The following is a 23812-nucleotide window of genomic DNA, read 5'->3' on the forward strand; positions in this document are numbered from 1 at the left end:
GAAGAAAGACATATATTCACACAAAGTCTTGTACACAAATATTCAAAACAGGTATATTCATAATAGCTCAAGACAAAAAAACTTCGCATCCCAACAGATGAATGGATAAATAAATTGTGGCATATCCATATAACAGAATACTCAGCAATAGAATGTAACAAACTACTGGTACATGCGACAGCATGAACAAAAATCTCAAAAACGTTACAGAGCAAAAGAAGCCAGATAAGAAGTACACACTGTATGTATTCCACTTGTATGAAACTCTTAAAAAGAAAACCTAATCTATATGGATAGGAAGCTTCTATTCCTGGTTGTCTGGTGCCAGCGTTGGGGTGAGGACTAAAAGAGAGCACAAGGGAACCTTTAAGGGGAATGGAAATGGCCTATATTTTAATTGCAATGGTAATTACACTAGTATAAATTGACCAAAACTGTACTTAAAATGGGTGCATTTTAATTTTGTTAATTATACCTCAATAAAGTTAATTTAAAAATAAATGATTTAAGGAGACTCCCCAGGTGGTCCAGTGGTAAAGAATCTGCCTTCCAATGCAGGGGTCACGGGTTCTATCCCTGGTCAGGGAACTAAGATCCCACATGCTGTGGGGCAACTAAGCCTGCACGCCACAACTACTGAGCTCGCGTGCCTCAACTAGAGAGCCTGCGTGCCACAAACTACAGAGCCCACACGCCCTGGAGCCCCTGCACCGCAACTAGAGAGAAGACCATGAAGCCCACACCCCGCAATGAAGACCCGACACAGCCAAAAAAATAAAGAAAATTTTAAAAATAAAAAAAATTTTAAAAATAAAAAAATAAACAATTTAAGAAAATGATCTAAGAGACCTAAGCATAACCAAAGTAAAACTCAAAAATCTTAGTACAGAATCTCTTTGTGATTTAAAGATACAAAAAGATTTCTTGAGACACACAAAGTAATTTGACCAAAGTAAGGCACAGAAGTTTTTTACCTTGTGATTACAATCAAAAGACAAGCCACAGACTATGAAATGATATTTGCCAGACTTAAGGATTAGTATCCAGAATGTATTTTTATAAAGACAAAAAAGAAAAACCAAAAGAAAAAAAATGGGTAAAGGATAGAAAAAGTATTTTACCCAAGAAGAAACCCACATGACCAATAAACATCAATAAGATTCATTTTCATACCCATCAGACTAGAAAAATTAAAAAGCCTGATGAAACCAAGTATTGGTAAGGAAACAGGCAAATAGGAATATATCACTAACCAGTGTATAAATTGCTAGAGCGACTCTGGAAAGCAATTTGCTAGAACCAGTAAAGACCTGAATACCAAACAACTTAGCAATTCTGCTTCTAGATACAGAGAAACACATAGATATCTTTGCAACATGGCGAAATGTTATGTGTTGGATCAGGGTGGTGGGCACATGATGTCTGTTTTATTACTCTCCATTCTGCCAATTTAAAAACCATCCTCCTTCCAAACAGTACTTTTGGTGAAAATTTGGAAATTAAATTGCAGGGTTACTCCTTAACGTGCTACTTGAAAACGTTGTTTTCTTTCTATGAACAATACCACCTATAACAATGAGCACATCGAGCACTAGATCTCGTCTTCTAAATACTGTTCTCTACAGAAAGGAACCAAGAATCCTTAAAGAAATGGCTGATTCCAGGGTAGTGACAGAAAGTAAAAGATGAGCCTCTAGTGGCAAAAGTAAAGACAGTGCTTCAAGGACGCTGGGGATGTGGCGAAAGGATACATGAGCCATTTTAAAGGACCCCCTCCAGGGATTCCAAATACATGCATATTAGACTGCCTAATATTACACTATACGTCTCAGGGGCTGTGCTCAGTTTAATTCCCTCTATCCACAGTCTTTCTAACTCCTGAAGTCCAATTTGGTTCTTTTCTCTCTGTTCGTTTTTTATGAGATAATCTTTTTTTTTTTTTTTTTTACAAGTATACAATTCAGTGGGTTTTGGTATATTCAATAAGTTATGCCTATCACCACTATCTAATTCCAGAATGTTTTTGTCACTCCAAAAAGAAATATCCATACCTATTAGCAATCACTCCCCATTTTCTCCTCCCCTCAATTCCCTGGAAACCACTAATCTCTGTCTCTGTAGATCTGCCTGTTCGGAACATTTCATATAAATGGAATCATAAAATATGTGATCTTTTGTATCTGGCTTCTTTCATTTAAAATAATGTTTTCAAGATTCATCCATGTTGTAGCATGTTAACAGTACTTTCCTTTTGATTGCTGAATAACATGCCATTGTATAAATATACTGCATTTTTTTCATTCATTATTTGATGGACTTTTTGAATATTCTGAGTAATGCTGCTATGAACATTCATGTACAAGTTGTGGTGACACACTTTCAATTGGCTTGGGTATATGCCTAACGGTGAAATTGATGAATCACATGGTAACTCTATGATTAACTTTGTAAGGAACAGCAAAACTGTTTTACAAAATGGCCATGCCGTTTTACATTGCCACCAGTAATGCATGAGGGTTCCAATTTCTCCACAGTCTCACTAATACTTGTTAACCATCTTCTTTATATAGTCATCCTAGTGGGTGTTAAGTGGTATCTCATTGTGGTTATGATTTGCCCAGTTTTGAGGAGTATCACCCTAGAGATGTACAGCTTAGAGTATATTCAGCAACAGATTCAAGGGGATCCCCATGCAGAGTTGTGGAGCTTTTTCTCTGTATAATTGCCTTATATTAGTTTGCTGGTGCTTCCATAACAAAATATCACCGACTGGGTGGCTTAAACAACAAAAATTTTTTCTCTCACAGTTTTGGAGGCTAGAAGTCTGAGCTCAAGGTGTCAGCAGGGTTGGTTTCTCCCGAGGTCTCTCTCTATGGCTTACAAATGGCTGCCTGCTTGCTCTGACCTCACATGGTCATCCCTCGATCTGTGTCCAGGATTAACCTCCTCTTCTTATTAGGACACCAGTCATATTGGACTAAGCCCAAATCACACAGCTTGTAACCGTAGAAGCTGGAGTTTGAACCAGTTGCAGAGTCTGCATTCTTAACCCCTATATTATATTGTTACTGACAAGAAAAAACTATTCTTCATTCTGATTACATAATGATATCAGCTCTGTTTGCTATGTTTGTAGAAATGAGATTTAAAAATCATAGAAACTCTTATATAAATAATTTCCTATAATACCTTGAATTTGTAAAATTTCTCCAAAGTTATCAAAGAGAAATTATTAAAAAAAAAAAAAAAGGGCATGTCATTCATACACTCAGCATTAGGAAAGTAGAAATACTAGGAGCATGGTAAGATGGTATAGAACCAAATGACTGGAAAAACTACTCAACTTCTTTTCAGGTCTACTGAGATTTTCCTCATCTGGAAATGGAAATAATACTAGCACCAATCTCACAGGGTATTGTGAAGGTTATAAAAATAATACTATATATTAAAGTGAGCCCAAAATTTGGAACAATACTCTTTTTATTCACAATGCACAAGAGAATACCTGTATGTTTATTAAAATTAAATACATAATTAATACAGGAATATTTTATATACTTCAACCCTTGATTCTGGCAAGCATACAATTTTTATTTTCTGCTCTGGTGCCTAGAACACTATAGGTGCTAAATTAATGTCTTGAGTGACTGAAAAGACTTGGGAGATCATTCATACCACCATTTTGTTTGCTTATGAATCAAATGAGATTTTGAAAATCCTGCTCCCCCATCTTGGAAGTCTGAACAACAGTACTGAATGCCTTCTAGGCCCAAGTTACTATATATTAAGCAATTGTATCTGTTCACATTTAATCATTTTGACTATTCTATGAAGTAGGAAGTACTGCCCCATTTTATATACAAGGAAACCAAAGCCCAAAGTAGTTAAGACTTCGAGAGTTTTCCCTTAGCTGAGATTCAAACCTATGAAATCCTTACATACATAATTAACAACACATAATTAGGAACCTCCTCTCAATAAATCCTACTTGGTTTTAATTTGGTATTAAAAGTGAATGGTCAGGGGCTTCCCTGGTGGCACAGTGGTTAAGAATCCACCTGCCAATGCAGGGGACACGGGTTCGATCCCTGGTCCAGGAAGACCCTATATGCCGCGGAGCAACTAAGCCCATAGGCCACTAAGCCCATGCACCGCCAACTACTGAGCCCACGAACCACAACTACTGAAGCCCACACACCTAGAGCCCAAGCTCCGCAACGAGAAGCCACCGCAATGAGAAGCCTGCGCACCTCAATGCTCACCACAACTAGAGAAAGCCCTTGCACAGCAACAAAGACCCAACACAGCCAAAAAAATAAATAATAAATAAATAAATAAAATAAAATTTAAAGAAGTGAATGGTCAGCAATTATTAATTATCAATTAAAAGATTACACTCTCTACTTAATACCATACTACCATACTCTATATACATATTAACACACTCATAGGCAAACTTTTCTTGGATTACTATATGTGTCCTAGATAAAAACCATTTTAATCTTAGATTATATTTAAAAAGTTCATCCATCAGCAACCTATCACCACTGTATTATGTCTTAAGTAATCTTTTGGCAAAATCTCCAGGAATCCAAAAAAAGCTCTAGTGGCTATTAAGTAAATACGTATTTATTTTAAAAGAGATTGAACCTAGGGTATAAAACAGACATAAACTAATAGAATTTTTCAACCACACCAAGGCTACAATTTGAAATCACAAAAATATTAATTGGTAGAAAGTTTAGAAAATTGCCGGGTGAATATAAATTTTTCCTCTTTAATATTTTTGAATGTTTAAAGAGGCAGTAATGTAAAAAGTCACAATCCTATAACTCCCCTGGTATTAGGAACACAGATGCTACAGACAGCAGGGGAAATTGGGTCATAAGGATACTTAGCTGTGCTCCAGTTTATCACATCGTCGTACATACCAAATAAAACCAGAAAAACAGATTAAAAGTAAAATACAAGCTATGTTTGCATAAAGTAGAGATCTGCATGCTATTAATCTTGACGGGAGAAAATTGTTATATTACTTGTAAAAGTACGTGAATTTCACAAAATATTTTAGAACTTGAATAGAAGATCTTCCACTACAGCAGAAAAGAATTTTAGAAGTTTGATAGTGGTTTTGGAGCTATTTTTCCTTCTTTCAAAATTAAAACTAAGGATAGCAGCTAATATTTATAATGATAAACCTAATTTATAATGATTATGAAAATTGCTAGCATTTATTAAGCATTTCATTATGTATCTAATAGTATTCTAAACACTAACAGTATCTCACTGAATCTTTACAACAATCCCTATGAGATAGATACTATTATAATTTCCATTTACAGATAAAGAAAAGTGAGGCTTAAAGAGATTATATCATTTGCCCAAATCACATAGCTGGTCAGTGGTAGAAGGGGATTTGAGTCCACACAGTCTAGGCCATGCACACTCTAAATAGCATGCTGAATTACCAAGAGGCCAATTACTTCCTAAGGATAAATTCATAGAAGTAGAAATGTTGGTTCAAAGAGTATGCACAAATATTCAATAAGCAGATAGGCAAATAAAATGTCATTCTGCGTTCTTCAACTTGAGGCAAGGATTAGAGAGTAAAAAGAACAGAGAATTTCTCAAATTTGAAACTAGCTCCTTTACACCAACAAGGGCACACAAAACCATTTTCTTGAGATTTCAAAATGAAAGCCAGGTTTCAAAATGAAAACTACTGCCAGTTTCTCTCCCACAAAGTAAAAATACAATGTAGTTTATCCCTGAAGAAACTCTCTAATTACTTTAAAATGTTAATTTCACAACAAGTAGAGATGAAAAACTGAATATAACTCTATAGCATATGAGCCATAGGTAAAAGGTATTTTTATCTAAATTAAAGGACAAGTCATGTGATTTTTAATTATTCATAAAGGATAAATCGTGTAATGTAAGCATCTTTCACAATTACCTATTGTTACTAGCAATATTTGAATAATAGAAGACTTTCTGAAAAACCTTCACATTCATTAAATCCTCACAATCATCTTACTATGTAGGAAGGTAGAGACGAAGTTTAGAGTACTCTTTTTTTTTCAAAAATTTTTTACAGCTAAAATTAAGAAACATTTTTTATCACAATAATATATATACAAATACACAGGGATTTAAAACAAAAAAGTTTATAAAAATACCTACTGTTATTATATACAATGCACTCTGATATTTTGTACACTATTCTATGGGTTTGTTTGTTTTTTAATGCTGTTCTACTACATAGAATTCACATCCAACACGTAGCTTCTGAAACAATGGCTTAGGGACTACTAAGTTTGAACCAAGGCTCTCGCATAACAAACATCCAGGAATACACAGGCAGAAATCAAACAGATATTCTAGTCTTGAGTTTAGGAGATAGATCTGAGATGAAGATAAGAATTGAAAATTCTCAGCATATGGGTGATCCATGAAGTGGTATGATGTCATCAAAGAGAAGATCTGATATATCTGTAATACCTAAGTCCCTCTTGGCATCCTGTTCCAAGGATGTTGTTATTTTTCAAACTGTTCAAATGTCAGAGCAGGACTCGTTTTTAGTTCTTTCTGCCTTTGAATCTTGGAGTGCTATATATTGCTTTCCTCAGTTAAATTACACGTAGGAATACTTAAATTCTCAAAAAACAGTTTAATTTGAGCTCTCCGTTTCTATTTCCTAACTCTTTCTCATTGCTAACCATTACCTAATCTTTTTCTTCCCCTTCATTAAAAGCTTACTGACAAAAGCACACTACAGGATTCAGTAAAAAAAAAAAAAAAAAATGACTGCAAGAGAATTTAGCTTTCAAATATCCATGACAGTCTACAGTTGAACTCAAGACATGTTCAACAAGTACTTGCAGATTCCTCACTGATTTTAAAGAGCTTCTTGGTTTTGTTTAAGGTTCTGTTTTAAGAACTCCTGAAGGACATTAGCATTCTATCCTTATTTTATAACAAAAGAGTTTCAGTGTTTTAACTTTTATTCTTTGGATTCATTTCATTTTGCTAAACAAAAGCTAAAAGAGTAACTTTTTTATCTTCCACCATTTCTACAATCTCAACATCATCACAAAGATACTGAATCCTCCTTCTCTTAAGAAAATGACAAGGGCCTTCTGTAGCCTCAGAAGTAACTTGTTTCTTGCATTTCAGAATGATATAATAGTGCTTATCCTAATTATAGATTGTAAAGATCTATCACAAATAGTTTTACACAAAAAAATCTTCCTATCTTTTGAGAGAAGAAATGGCTAGATAGCAACATATGATCATCCTAGCTCAACTTACACATTGTTCCAATTTTTTGTAGTTTTCAAAATGAAACAAAACAAAATAGATACTTAGTAGGAATTATTACCCATCACTTTAAGTTTCATGTTTTCATATCTATGAGTATGACAGGCATTACTGCCATTTATCAATGTGAAAACAGGCCCAGAAAGGCAGAGTGATTTATCAGAATGGGTAAAACTAGGTCAACAAACCACCAAGTTACCTGAGCTTGGTGATGTTTCCACTGGTGAAAAAAGAACATAATAGTGAAAAGATAATAAACTATCCACGAAATTACTTAAGCAATTCATCCATGAGACTTTTTTCAATCAGAGAAACATTTCATTATTTAGCTGAATTAAGGAAGGGTAAGTGAATAAATAATTAAATCTCAAAGAAACCCAACTGTTCCTTATGAAAGTAATAAAATCAAAATCAAAGGGAATTTGTAATGTTCTGTGTTTTAGAAGTTAGGTGACACTTTGGCCATAATGACCATGTGACAGGTTCAGAATTCTTCAGTGCTTTATGTGACACTTACTTTTGGCACCCTCCTTCCCGTTCTCCAAAGGTGACATTAGATTTCTATTTTCAAATCACTGGAAACACAAATTTTCATTTTTGCAAAGTAGACCTGATCATTCCACTAACATATACAATGTTAACAATAAGCTATTCCTTATGGGAGCTTCAAAACAGAAGTGAAATTTGAAGACTTTTGAGAAGGCTTGGAGTTCCCAAAAAGTCAATGGACTACGTCTGTTCAGACAGAGGATAAGAGACTCGAGAAGTGTTCATTGTAGTTTTCAAACAACCAAAGAAATAAAAAAATATGCTATGCCACAGTTTCATTTTCACTGAGAAAAGGTATAAAAAGGAAACGGTTTATACTAAGCGGAAAGAATTCAAACTATATGTCAATTAGCAAGAACTCCCTGCCTACAGAGAGACACAGTAAGGTTTAAGGAATGACTAATTCTTCCTGGGATTCAACCTATGTATCTAGTTTGCACAGACCTAGATATGATACGCTTTCCCACAGATTCTAACAGGATTGGTATATTAGATAATCTTTGTTATTCATATAAACAAACTATGGTCCTCCATAACCTAGAAGACTTTCTTCTTTCACTGTGTAAAGTTCTAAAAACTATGGTTTTCAATGCAGGGTGTCTGAAATATATTCACTTGAGAAGGACTGATCAGGGAAGGTTAATATATGTCACCATCTATACACATTAGTCTATTCTTGCTGACACCTAAGAATAATAAATTCTCCATTCTATCCATCCTTTTCCACCTCAAAGCCTCTGCTGAAAGTATTTTAGCTGATGGCTGACTCTAACATCAATTTGGAAACAACCAGCTTTAATTCCTAGATGAGATCAAAATGAACAATTGGGGGTAGAATAGACCAGTGACATCACAAATGTAACCGATGCAAATTGGAACTCATACATTTTTAAACACCTTCCATTTGATTTCCTAGAAGCCAGTGCTCAAATGAGAATTTCTTCAGTCAGCTTCCACTAAGCTTCCAACTGACTCTACCCAGAAAGGCTCTCATTCAGATTCCACAGAGAAATCAAAAGCTTTACAGACAAGCAAAAGCTAAGAGAATTCAGCAGCACTAGACCAGCTTTAAAACAAATGCTAAAGGAACTTCTCTAAGTGGAAAAGAAAAGGCCACAACTAGAAACAAGAAAATAACAAACGGAAAAGCTCACTGGTAAAGGCAAACATACAGTAAAGGTTGGAAGTCATCTGCACACAAATATGATATCAAAACCAGCAACTGTGAGAAGAAGAGAACACAAATGCAGGATATTGGAAATGCACTTGAAATTAAAAGACCAGCAACTTAAAACAATCTTGTTTATATATAGACTGCTGTATCAAAACCTCATGGTAACGATAAACCGAAAATCTACAATAGATACACATGAGAAAGAAAAAGGAATCCAAACACAACACTAAAGTTAGTTATCAAATCACAAGAGAATAAAAGAGGAAGGGATGAAAAAACACCTACAAAAACAAATCCAAAACAATTAACAAAATGGCAGTAAGAACATGCATATAAATAATTACCTTAAATGTAAATGGATTAAATGCTCCAACCAAAAGACACAGACTGGCTGAATGGATATAAAAACAAGACCCGTATATATCATGTCTACAGGAGAACCACTTCAGATCTAGAGACATACAGACTGAAAGTGAGGGGATGGAAAAAGGTATTCCATGCAAATGAAAATCAAAAGAAAGCTGGAGTAGCAATGCTCATATCAGACTGTTATAACAGACAAAGAAGGACACTACATAATGATCAAGGAATCAATCCAAGAAGAAGGTATAACAATTGTAAATACATATGCACCCAACATAGGAGCACCTCAATATCTAAGGCAAATACTAACCGTGGTAAAAGGAGAAATCAACAGTAACACAATAATGGTGGGGGACTTTAACATCAAACTTTCATCAATGGACCGTCCAGATGGTCCATCCATTTCTATCAGATCATCCAGATAGAAAATCAATAAGGAAACACAGGCCTTAAATGACACATTAGACCAGATGGACTTAATTGATATTTATAAAACATTCCATCCAAAAGCAGCAGAATACATATTCTTCTCAAGTGCACATGGAACATTCTCCAGGATTGATCACATGCTGGGCCACAAAGCAAGCCTCAGTAAATCTAAGAAAACTGAAATCATATCAAGCAACTTTTCTAACCACAACACTACGAGATTAGAAATCAACCACAAAAAAAAAAAAGGTGAAAAACGCAAACACATGGAGGCTAAACAATATGCTACTAAACAACCAATGCATCACTGAAGAAATCAGAAGGGGAAATCAAAAAATACCTAGAGACATATAAAAATGAAAACACGAAAATCCAAAACCTATGGGATACAGTAAAAGCAGTTCTAAGGGGGAAGTTCATAGCAATACAATCTTACATCAGGAAACAAGAAAAATCACAAATAAACAACCTAACCTTGCACCTAAAGCAACTAGAGAAAGAACAAACAAAACCCACAGTTAGTAGAAGGAAAGAAATAATAAAGATCAGAGCAGAAATAAATGAAATACAAATGAAGAAAATAGAAAAGATCAATGAAACTAAAAGCTGGTTCTTTGTAAAGATAAACAAAATTAACAAACCTTTAGCCAGACAGATTAAGAAAAAGAGGGAGAAGTCTCAAATCAATAAAATGAGAAATGAAAACCGAGAAGTTAGAATGGACACCACAGAAATACAAAGGATCATAAGAGACTACTACAAGCAACTATATGCCAATAAAAAGGACAACCAAGAAGAAATGGACAAATTCTTAGAAAGGTACAATCTCCCAAGAGTGAGCCAGGAAGAAACAGAAAATATGAACAGACCTATCACAAGTACTGAAACTGAAACTGTGATAAAAAAAAACTCTCAACAGAAGGACAGGAATAAAGACGCAGACATAGAGAATGGACTTGAGGACACAGGGAGGGGGAAGGGTAAGCTGGGACAAAGAGACAGAGTGGCATGGACATAATATACACTACCAAATGTAAAACAGATAGCTAGTGGGAAGCAGTCGCATAGCACAGAGAGGTCAGCCCGGTGCTTTGTGTCCACCTAGAAGGGTGGGATAGGGAGGGTGGGAGAGAGACGGAAGAGGGAGGAGATATGGGGATGTATGTATATGTATAGCTGATTCACTTTGTTATACAGCAGAAACTAACACACCATTGTAAAGCAATTATACTCCAATAAAGATGTTAAAAAAAAAAAACTCACGACAAACAAAAGTCCAGGACTAGTTGGCTTCACAGGCAAATTCCATCGAACTTTTAGAGAAGAGTTAACACCTACCCTTCTGAACTATTCCAAAACATTGCTGAGGAAGGAACACCCCCAAAATCATTCTACGAGGCCACCCTCACCCTGATACCAAAACCAGACAAAGATACCACACAAAAAGAAAATCACAGGCCAATATCATTGATGAACAGATGCAAAAATCCTCAGCAAAATACTAGCAAACCAAATCCAACACTGCATTACAATGATCATACACTATGATCAAGTAGGATTTATCCCAGAGATGTAAAGATTTTTCAATATCCACAAATCAATCAGTGTTATACACCACATCAACAAATTGAAGAATAAAAACCATATGATCATCTCAATAGATGTAGAAGAAGCTTTTGACAAAATTCAACACCCATTTATGATTAAAAAAAAAAAAAAAACTCTCCAGAAAGTGGGCATAGAGGGAACCTACCTCAACACAATAAAGGCCATATATGACAAACCCACAGCAAACATCATTCTCAATGGTGAAAAACTGAAAGCATTTCCTCTAAGATCAGGAACGAGACAAGGATGTCCACTCTCACCACTATTATTCAAGATAGTTTTGGAAGTCCTAGCCATGGCAATCAGAGAAGAAAAAGAAATAAAAGGAATACAAATTGGAAAAGAAGAAGTAAAACTGTCACTGTTTGCAGATGACATGATACTATACATAGAGAATCCTAAAAATGCCACCAGAAAACTACTAGAGCTAATCAATGAATTGGGTAAAGTTGCAGGATACAAAATTAATGCACAGAAATCTGCTGCATTTCTATACACTAACTATGAATGATCAGAAAGAGAAATTAAAGAAACAATCCCATTTACCATCGCATCAAAAAGATGAAAATACCCAGGAATAAACCTACCTAAGGAGACAAAAGACCTGTACTCTGGAAACTGTTAAGACACTGATGAAAGAAATCGAAGATGACACAAACAGATGGAAAGATATACCATGTTCCTGGATTGGAAGAACCAATATTGTCAAAATGACTATACTACCCAAGGTAATCTACAGATTCAGTGCAATCCCTATCTAATTACAAGTGGCATTTTTCACAGAACTAGAACAAAAACTTTCACAATTTGTATGGAAACACAAAAGACCCCCAATAGCCAAAGCAATCTTGAGAATGGAAAATGGAGCTGGATGAATCAGGCTCCCTGACTTCAAACTATACTACAAAGCTACAGTAATCAAGACAGTATGGTATTGACAGAAAAACAGAAATATAGATCAATGAAACAGGATAGAAAGCCAAGAAATAAACCCACGTACCTATGGTTAATTAATCTACGACAAAGGAGGCAAGACTATACACTGGAGAAAAGACAGTCTCTTCAATAAGTGGTACTGGGAAAACTGGACAGCTACATGTAAAAAAATGAAATTAGAACATTCTTTAACACCAAACACAAAAATAAACTTAAAATGAATTAAAGACCTAAACGTAAGGCCAGATACTATTAAACTCTTAGAGGAAAACATAGGCAGAACACTCTTTGACATAAATCACAGAAAGATCTTTTTTGATCCATCTCCTAGAGTAATGGAAATAAAAACAAAAACAAATGGGACCTAATTAAACTTAAAAGCTTTTGCACAGCAAAGGAAACCATAAACAAGATGAAAAGACAACCACAGAATGACAGAAAATATTTGCAAATGATACAACCAACAAGCAATTAATCTCCAAAATTTACAAACAGCTCATGTGGCTCAATATTAAAAAAAAAAAAAAAACACATAATCAAAAAATGGGCAGAAGACCTAAATAGACATTTCTCCAAAGAAGACATACAGATGGCCAAGAGGCATACGAACAGATAATCAACATCACTTATTATTAGAGAAATGCAAATCAAAACTACAATGAGATATCACCTCACACCAGTCAGAATGGCCATCATCAAAAAATCTACAAACAATAAATGCTGGAGAGGGTGTGGAGAAAAGGGAACCCTCCTACACTGTTGGTGGGAATGTAAATTGATACAGTCACTGTGGAGAACAGTATGGAGATTCCTTAAGAAAGTAAAAATAGACCTACCTCACGATTCAACAATTCCACTCCTGGGCATATATCCAGAACAAAACATAGATCAAAAGAATAAATGCACCCCAATGTTCCTGCAGCGCTGTTTACAATAGCCAAGACATGGAAGCAACCTAAATGTCCACCAAAAGATGAATGGATAAAGAAGTGGTACATATGTACAAAAGAATATTACTCAGCCATCAAAATAAGTGAAATAATGTCATTTGCAGCAACATGGATGGACCTGGAGATTATCATACTAAGTGAAGTAAGTCAGACAGAGAAAGACAAATAACATATGATATCACTTATATGTGGAATCTAAAAAAATTGATACAAATGAACTTATTACAAAACAGAAACAGACTCACAGACTTAGAGAATGAACTTATGGTTACCAGAGGGGAAGGTTGGGAGGGAGGGATAGATAGGGAGTTTGGGATTGACATGTACACACTGCTATATTTAAAATAGATAACCAACAAGTATCTACTGTATGGCACAGGGAACTCTGCTCAGTACTCTGTAATAACCTAAATGGAAAAAAGAATAGATACATGTATAACTGAATCACTTTGCTGTTCACCTGAAACTAACACAACATTGTTAATCAACTATACTCCAATAAAAAATTAAAATTTTTTAAAAATTGGAATTCTTTTTTTTTAAGTTCCAAGTTCTTTTGTTTCTAAATTCTACCGTAAAACATTATGAAAATGGAAAATGAGAAGAAAATCTAAGAAGTGGTTTTTAATCCTGTCTTTAGAATTTCTTTTACCAGTCGCATAATGGCATTAAGTGGCTATAATGAGAATCTACTCAATTAGTCTTTATGCATCTTAAATAACAGCAAGTAGTCATCATTAAGCATGATATTCACAAGGACATAAGCCCCCAATTCTCCTTGGTGGAAAACAAAATACCAAGAAGACCCAGTGGTCTCAAAACACAGTACTAGGTCTAATCCCTTCATTTCTTCTCAATATTGGTCTCTCTGAGAACAAACTCACTCTTATGTACATGATTTATAATTGTTCCATTTTGCTTCTTATTATCAGAAATCCTATGAAATCTTAAAATTGAAGTATTGTGCTAAGAGATCAGGTACATTATTCACATATTGCTGATACTTTATTTTGTTAGGATACTATGGCTGCATCCCTACTTTCCGACAAGAAAATAAGATAGTAGAAAGGGAAGAGACGGGGAAGGAGGAATGGGAAGGCGAAGACTGCTAAGCCCACAACACTCAAAACCAAGAGGATGCTAATTCCTACAAATTTACATAACAGAGTATGATACCCACACAGTGATTTGGTCACTAAAGCAAACTTTTGGACAAGAAAACAGTAATATTTATTGAGCAATCACAACATCAACAGAAAAATCTGATTTCCAAGAAGAAAGGAACAATATCAGAAAAACCTATACCAATAATATTGATTTCTTTTTCCTTTTTACCATGTTTCTTTGACAGTGTAAATTCTGAAATATAAATCTACGTGAGAAGTAGCAACAAGTTTTAGAGAACAGTAGTTACTATATTTTACATGTCACAGATAACAAATAGTCCTACAAAAACCTGTTACTTCTATAAAAAGAAATAAGATTTCTATATGAAAATGTCTCTCTCACACTTGACTATTCATTAAGTCATATCCAGAGTAGTAGATTTACTCATGAAGAGTAAATGTCAAATTTACATTCTTCTCTACCAATAAAGTCATACTTTTTTGTACAGAAATGACATAGAACATATTACTCCTCCCTAAGAAATAAAAACTATTGGTCCTTGTTTAGGTTTCATAACAGAGCTTAACTATTTTCTTTTCCTCCTTTATAGAGCAGGACTCCAACTAGGCAAGCATCCCATCTGTTTTTATTTCAAAAAAGCTATGGAAGTCTCAAGATAGTGAAAAATGAAATGATTCCATATCAGTAGTGAAGATATACGCTCATTATATTCCAACTTACCTAATACACTGACAAAGGCGTCAAAAAGGTGAAATGTAAGCAAAGGCTCTTTCAAGTGACCATAGTAATCAGCTATAGTTTTAAAGACATCTTTTTCAAATCCTAAATACATAGGCTGCTTCAAATCCGAACAATTAGGCCCTGTTAAAAAAGGGAAAGAGAAAGAAAGAGAAACATTAATGGGGCAATCATCTTTAAGTATTAGTCTCTGTGCATAGGTGTGGTGTGTACAGATACTTAAGATCAGAAAAGTTTTCAAGGAGAAAACTGATACTATACATTCTGCTTATATAAATATACTTTATGTCTAAATTGAAATCTATTATAAAACAATGAGGAAAATCACTGGCTTACTTCCATTTTCAAAGAAACCGACTCTTTCTTTTATGACGTTCTGAAAGACATTTTTATTAAATGTAAACAGTGATAATTCTCTTTGAAATAGTCAATATTTCTCCTAGTCTTTTTTCGCCACGTGTAATATGGGATCTTAGTTCCCCTACCAGGGATGGAACCCACGCTCCCTGCAGTGGAAGCACGCAGTCCCAACCACTGGACCACCAAGGAAGTCCAGATATTTTCCTAGTCTTGACACAGTTAACCAACATAGTAATTACCTCATATATGTAATAGATAAGCTATAAAGCAATTTTTAAAGCTTTACATTATTTCATCATTCCTATATTATAAAATTCAAGAATCAGAGTTGAGAGGGAGGGGCAAGATGGCGGAAGAGTAAGACGCGGAGATCACCTTCCTTCCCACAGATAACAGTAGAAATACATCTACACATGGAACTGCTCCTACAGAACACCCACTGAACGCTGGCAGAAGACATCAGACCTCCCAAAAGGCAAGAAACTCCCCATGTACTTGGGTAGGGCAAAAGAAAAAAGAAATAACAGAGACAAAAGAATAGGGACGGGACCTGCACCAGGGGGAGGGAGCTGTGAAGGAGGAAAGGTTTCCACACACTAGGAAGCCCCTTCGCGGGCAGAGACTGCGGGTGGCAGAGGGGGGAAGCTTCGGAGCCACGGAGGAGAGCGCAGCCACAGGCGTGCGGAGGGCAAAGCGGAGAGATTCCCGCACAGAGGATCGGTGCTGAGTAGCACTCACCAACCCGAGAGGCTTGTCTGCTTAGCCGCCGGGGCGGGCGGGGGCTGGGAGCTGAGGCTTGGGCTTCGGTGCTAGCCGGGAGGGAGTCCGGGAAAAAGTCTGCAGCTGCCGAAGAGGCAAGAGACTTTGTCTTGCCTCTTTGTTTCGCGGCGCGCAAAGAGAGGGGATTCAGAGCGCCGCCTAAACGAGCTCCAGAGACGGGCGCGAGCCGTGGCTATCAGCGCGGATCCCACAGCAACAGGGGCGCAGAGGGAAAAACGGAGAGATTCCCGCACGGAGGCTCGGCGCCGAGCAGCGCTCACCAGCCCGAGAGGCTTGTCTGCTCAGCCGCCGGGGCGGGCGGGGGCTGGGAGCTGAGGCTTGGGCTTCGGTGCTAGCCGGGAGGGAGTCCGGGAAAAAGTCTGCAGCTGCCGAAGAGGCAAGAGACTTTTTCTTGCCTCTTTGTTTCGCGGCGTGCAAGGAGAGGGGATTCAGAGCGCCGCCTAAACGAACTCCAGAGAGGGACGCGAGCCGCGGCTATCAGCGCGGACCCCAGAGACGGGCAGGAAACGCTAAGGCTGCTGCTGCCGCCACCAAGAAGGCTGTGTGCAAACACAGGTCACTCTCCACACCGCCCCTCCCGGGAGCCTGTGCAGCTTGCCACTGCCAGGGTCCCGTGATCCAGGGACAACTTCGCTGGGAGAACGCACGGCGCGCCTCAGGCTGCTGCAACATCACGCCGGCCTCTGCCGCCACAGGCTCGTCCCACATCCGTGCCCCTCCCTCCCCCCCTGGCCTGAGTGAGCCAGAGCCCCCGAAGCAGCTGCTCCTTTAACCCTGTCCTGTCTGGGTGGGGAACAGATGCCCACAGGCGACCTACATGCAGAGGCAGGTCCAAATCCAAAGCTGAACCCCGGGAGCTGTACGAACAAAGAACAGAAAGGGAAATCTCTCCCAGCAGCCTCAGAAGCAGCGGATTAAAGCTCCACAAACAACTTGATGTGCCTGCATCTGTTGAATACCTGAATAGACAACGAATCATCCCAAATTCAAGAGGTGGACTTTGGGAGCAGGATATATTAATTTTTCCCCTTTTCCTTTTTTTGTGAGTGTATATGTGTATGCTTCTGGGTGAGATTTTGTCTGTATAGCTTTGCTTTCACCATTAGTCCTAGGGTTAGGTCCGTCCGTGGTTTTTTTTTTTTTTTTTTTTTTACTTAAAAAAATTTTTTTTCTCATAAATGTTTTATTAATAATTTTTTCCTTATTTTCTATTTTTAGAAATTAAAAAAATTTTAATAAGTTTTTTCATATTTTTTATTTTAAAAAATTAAAATTTTTTTCTTAATAAATTTTTTTCTTAATAATTTTTTTCTTATTTTTTACTATAAAAAATTAATAAATCAATTTTTAAAAATTAAAAAAAATTTTTTCTGAATACATTTATTCTTAATAATTTTTCTTCTTATTTTTTATTATAATAGCTTTATTTTATTTTATTTTATCCTCCTTCTTTCTTTCTTTCTATTTTTTTCTCCCTTTTATTCTGAGCCGTGTGGACGAAAGTCTCTTGGTGCTCCAGCCAGGCATCAGGGCCGTACCTCTGAGGTGGGAGAGCCAACTTCAGGACACTGGTCCACAAGAGACCTCCCAGCTCCACGTAATACCAAACGGTGAAAATCTCTCAGAGATCTCCATCTCAACATCAAGACCCAGCATCACTCAAAGACCAGCAAGCTACAGTGCTGGACACCCTATGCCAAACAACTAGCAAGACAGGAAAACAGCCCCATCCATTAGCAGAGAGGCTGCCTAAAATCATAATAAGGCCACAGAAACCCCAAAATACACCACCAGACGTGGACGGGCCCACCAGAAAGACAAGATCCAGCCTCATCCACCAGAACTCAGGCACTAGTTCCCTCCACCAGGAAGCCTACACAACCCACTGAACCAATCTTAGTCACTGGGGACAGATACCAAAAACAACGGGAACTACGAACCTGCAGCCTGTGAAAAGGAGACCCCAAACACAGTAAGATAAGCAAAATGAGATGACAGAAAAACACACAGCAGATGAAGGAGCAGGGTCAAAACACACCAGACTTAACAAATGAAGAGGAAATAGGTAGTCTACCTGAAAAAGAATTCAGAATAATGATAGTAAGGATGATCCAAAATCTGGGAAATAGAATAGACAAAATGCAAGAAACATTTAACAAGGACGTAGAAGAACTAAAGAGGAAACAAGCAACGATGAAAAACACAATAAATGAAATTAAAAATACTCTAGACGGGATCAATAGCAGAATAACTGAGGCAGAAGAACGGATAAGTGACCTGGAAGACAGAATGGTGGAATTCACTGCTGCGGAACAGAATAAAGAAAAAAGAATAAAAAGAACTGAGGACAGCCTCAGAGACCTCTGGGACAACATTAAACGCACCAACATTCGAATTATAGGGGTCCCAGAAGAAGAAGAGAAAAAGAAAGGGACTGAGAAAATATTTGAAGAGATTATAGTTGAAAACTTCCCTAATATGGGAAAGGAAATAGTTAAACAAGTCCTGGAAGCACAGAGAGTCCCATACAGGATAAATCCAAGGAGAAACACGCCAAGACACATATTAATCAAACTATCAAAAATTAAATATAAAGAAAACATATTAAAAGCAGCAAGGGAAAAACAACAAATAACCCACAAGGGAATCCCCATAAGGTTAACAGCTGATCTTTCAGCAGAAACTCTGCAAGCCAGAAGGGAGTGGCAGGATATACTTAAAGTGATGAAGGAGAAAAACCTACAACCAAGGTTACTCTACCCAGCAAGGATCTCATTCAGATTTGATGGAGAAATTAAAACCTTTACAGACAAGCAAAAGCTGAGAGAGTTCAGCACCACCAAACGAGCTTTACAACAAATGCTAAAGGAACTTCTCTAGGCAAGAAACACAAGAGAAGGAAAACACCTACAATAACAAACACAAAATATTTAAGAAAATGGGAATAGGAACATACATATCGATAATTACCTTAAATGTAAATGGATTAAATGCTCCCACCAAAAGACACAGACTGGCTGAATGGATACAAAAGCAAGACCCATATATATGCTGTCTACAAGAGACCCACTTCAGACCTAGAGATACATACAGACTGAAAGTGAGGGGATGGAAAAAGATAGTCCATGCAAATGGAAATCAAAAGAAAGCTGGAGTAGCAATTCTCATATCAGACAAAATAGACTTTAAAATAAAGACTATTACAAGAGACAAAGAAGGACACTATATAATGATCAAGGGATTGATCCAAGAGGAAGGTATAACAATTGTAAATATTTATGCACCCAACATAGGGGCACCTCAATACATAAGGCAAATACTAACAGCCATAAAAGGGGAAATCGACAGTAACACAATCATAGTAGGGGACTTTAACACCCCACTTTCACCAATGGACAGATCATCCAAAATGAAAATAAATAAGGAAACACAAGCTTTAAATGATACATTAAACAAGATGGACTTAATTGATATTTATAGGACATTCCACCCAAAACAACAGAATACACATTTTTCTCAAGTGCTCATGGAACATTCTCCAGGATAGATCATATCTTGGGTCACAAATCAAGCCTTGGTAAATTTAAGAAAATTGAAATCGTATCCAGTATCTTTTCCGACCACAGCGCTATGAGACTAGATATCAATTACAGGAAAAGATCTGTAAAAAATACAAACACATGGAGGCTACCCAATACACTACTTAATAACGAAGTGATCACTGAAGAAATCAAAGGGGAAATCAAAAAATACCTAGAAACAAATGACAATGGAGACACGATGACCCAAAACCTATGGGATGCAGCAAAAGCAGTGCTAAGAGGGAAGTTTATAGCAATACAAGCCTACCTCAAGAAACAGGAAACATCTCGAATAAACAACCTAACGTTGCACCTAAAGCAATTAGAGAAAGAAGAGCAAAAAAACCCCAAAGCTAGCAGAAGGAAAGAAATCATAAAGATCGATCAGAAATAAATGAAAAAGAAATAAAGGAAACAATAGCAAAAATCAATGAAACTAAAAGCTGGTTCTTCGAGAAGATAAACAAAATTGATAAACCATTAGCCAGACTCATCAAGAAAAAAAGGGAGAAGACTCAAATCAATAGAATTAGAGGGCTTCCCTGGTGGCGCAGCGGTTGAGAGTCTGCCTGCCAATGCAGGGGACACGGGTTCGAGCCCTGGTCTGGGAAAATCCCACATGCCGCAGAGCAACTAAGCCCGTGAGTCACAATTACTGAGCCTGCGCGTCTGGAGCCTGTGCTCCGCAGCGAGAGAGGCCACGATAGTGAGAGGCCCGCGCACCGCGATGAGGAGTGGCCCCCGCTCACCGCAACTGGAGAGAGCCCTTGCGCAGAAACGAAGACCCAACACAGCCATAAATAAATAAATAAATAAATAAATTTTAAAAAAAATAGAATTAGAAATGAAAAAGGAGAAGTAACCACTGACACTGCAGAAATACAAACGATCATGAGAGATTACTGCAAGCAACTCTATGCCAATAAAATGGACAACCTGGAAGGAATGGACAGATTCTTAGAAATGCACAACCTACCGAGACTGAACCAGGAAGAAATAGAAAATATGAACAGACCAATCACAAGCACTGAAATCGAAACTGTGATTAAAAATCTTCCAACAAACAAAAGCCCAGGACCAGATGGCTTCACAGGCGAATTCTACCAAACATTTAGAGAAGAGCTAACACCTATCCTTCTCAAACTCTTCCAAAATATTGCAGAGGGAGGAACACTCCCAAACTCATTCTACGAGGCCACCATCACCCTGATACCAAAACCAGAAAAAGATGTCACAAAGAAAGAAAACTACAGGCCAATATCACTGATGAACATAGATGCAAAAATCCTCAACAAAATACTAGCAAACAGAATACAACAGCACATTAAAAGGATTATACACCATGATCAAGTGGGGTTTATTCCAGGAATACAAGGATTCTTCAATATACGCAAATCAATCAACGTGATACATCACATTAACAAATTGAAGGAGAAAAACCATATGATCATCTCAATAGATGCAGAGAAAGCTTTTGACAAAATTCAACACCGATTTATGATAAAAGCCCTGCAGAAAGTAGGCAGAAAGGGAACTTTCCTCAACATAATAAAGGCCATATATGACAAACCCACAGCCAACATCGTCCTCAATGGTGAAAAACTGAAACCATTTCCACTAAGATCAGGAACAAGACAAGGTTGCCCACTCTCACCACTATTATTCAACATAGTTTTGGAAGTGTTAGCCACAGCAATCAGAGAAGAAAAAGAAATACAAGGAATCCAAATAGGAAAAGAAGAAGTAAAGCTGTCACTGTTTGCAGATGACATGATACTATACATAGAGAATCCTAAAGATGCTACCAGAAAACTCCTAGAGCTAATCAATGAATTTGGTAAAGTAGCAGGATACAAAATTAATGCACAGAAATCTCTTGCATTTCTATACACTAATGACGAAAAATCTGAAAGTGAAATTAAGAAAACACTCCCGTTTACCATTGCAACAAAAAGAATAAAATATCTAGGAATAAACCTACCTAAGGAGACAAAAGACCTGTATGCAGAAAATTATAGGACACTGATGAAAGAAATTAAAGATGATACAAATAGATGGAGAGATATACCATGTTCTTGGATTGGAAGAATCAACATTGTGAAAATGACTCTACTACCCAAAGCAATCTACAGATTCAATGCAATCCCTATCAAACTACCACTGGCATTTTTCACAGAGCTAGAACAAAAAATTTCACAATTTGTATGGAGACACAAAAGACCCCGAATAGCCAAAGCAATATTGAGAACGAAAAATGGAGCTGGAGGAATCAGGTTCCCTGACTTCAGACTATATTACAAAGCTACAGTAATCAAGACAGTTTGGTACTGGCACAAAATCAGAAATATAGATCAATGGAACAGGATAGAAAGCCCAGAGATAAACCCACACACATATGGTCACCTTACCTTTGATAAAGGAGGCAAGCATATACAGTGGAGAAAAGACAGCCTCTTCAATAAGTGGTGCTGGGAAAACTGGACAGGTACATGTAAAAGTATGAAATTAGAACACTCCCTGACACCATACACAAAAATAAACTCAAAATGGATTAAAGACCTAAGTGTAAAGCCAGACACTATCAAACTCTTAGAGGAAAACATAGGCAGAACACTCTATGACATAAATCACAGCAAGATCCTTTTTGACCCATCTCCTAGAGAAATGGAAATAAAAACACAAATAAACAAATGGGACCTAATGAAACTTCAAAGCTTTTGCACAGCAAAGGAAACCATAAACAAGACCAAAGGACAACCCTCAGAATGGGAGAAAATATTTGCAAATGAAGCAACTGACAAAGGATTAATCTCCAAGATTTACAAGCAGCTCATGCAGCTCAATAACAAAAAAAACAAACAACCCAATCCAAAAATGGGCAGAAGGCCTAAATAGACATTTCTCCAAAGAAGATATACAGATTGCCAACAGACACATGAAAGAATGCTCAACATCATTAATCATTAGAGAAATGCAAATCAAAACTACAATGAGATATCATCTCACACTGGTCAGAGTGGCCATCATCAAAAAATCTAGAAACAATAAATGCTGGAGAGGGTGTGGAGAAAAGGGAACCCTCTTGCACTGTTGGTGGGAATGTAAATTGATACAGCCACTATGGAGAACAGTATGGAGGTTCCTTAAAAAACTAAAAATAGAACTACCATACGACCCAGCAATCCCACTACTGGGCATATACCCTGAGAAAACCATAATTCAAAAAGAGTCATGTACCAAAATGTTCATTGCAGCTCTATTTACAATAGCCAGGACATGGAAGCAACCTAAATGTCCATCATCGGATGAATGGATAAAGAAGATGTGGCACATATATACAATGGAATATTACTCAGCCATAAAAAGAAACGAAATGGAGTTATTTGTAGTGTGGTAGATGGAGTTAGAGTCTGTCATACAGAGTGAAGTAAGTCAGAAAGAGAAAAACAAATACAGTATGCTAACACATATATATGGAATCTAAGGGAAAAAAAAAAGGTCATGAAGAACCTAGTGGCAAGACGGGAATAAAGACACAGACCTACTAGAGAATGGACTTGAGGATATGGGGAGGGGGAAGGGTAAGATGTGACAAAGTGAGAGAGTGGCATGGACATATATACACTACCAAACGTAAAATAGATAGCTAGTGGGAAGCAACCGCATAGCACAGGGAGATCAGCTCTGTGCTTTGTGACCACCTAGAGGGGTGGGATAGGGAGGGTGGGAGGGAGGGAGATGCAAGAGGGAAGAGATATGGGAACATATGTATATGTATAACTGATTCACTTTGTTATAAAGCAGAAACAAACACACCATTGTAAAGCAATTATACTCCAATAAAGATGTTAAAAAAAAAAAAGAATGTATACTATTTTTCCTAAAGATATTCTGAA

General features: G+C 37.1%; 1 protein-coding gene across 2 annotated transcripts in view; it reads right to left on the minus strand.

Annotated features, from left to right (window-relative positions):
* Positions 1-23812, minus strand: part of DEPDC1B (DEP domain containing 1B) — a 111011-nt gene that overhangs the window by 27226 nt on the left and 59973 nt on the right. For both annotated transcript variants that reach the window (XM_068533027.1, XM_068533018.1), the window contains exon 7: positions 15178-15318. In XM_068533027.1, the coding sequence (XP_068389128.1) occupies positions 15178-15318 (141 nt within the window). The remainder of the gene's footprint in view (positions 1-15177; positions 15319-23812) is intronic.

Source organism: Eschrichtius robustus, chromosome 2, assembly GCF_028021215.1.
Source record: "Eschrichtius robustus isolate mEscRob2 chromosome 2, mEscRob2.pri, whole genome shotgun sequence".
Lineage (NCBI taxonomy): Eukaryota > Metazoa > Chordata > Mammalia > Artiodactyla > Eschrichtiidae > Eschrichtius > Eschrichtius robustus.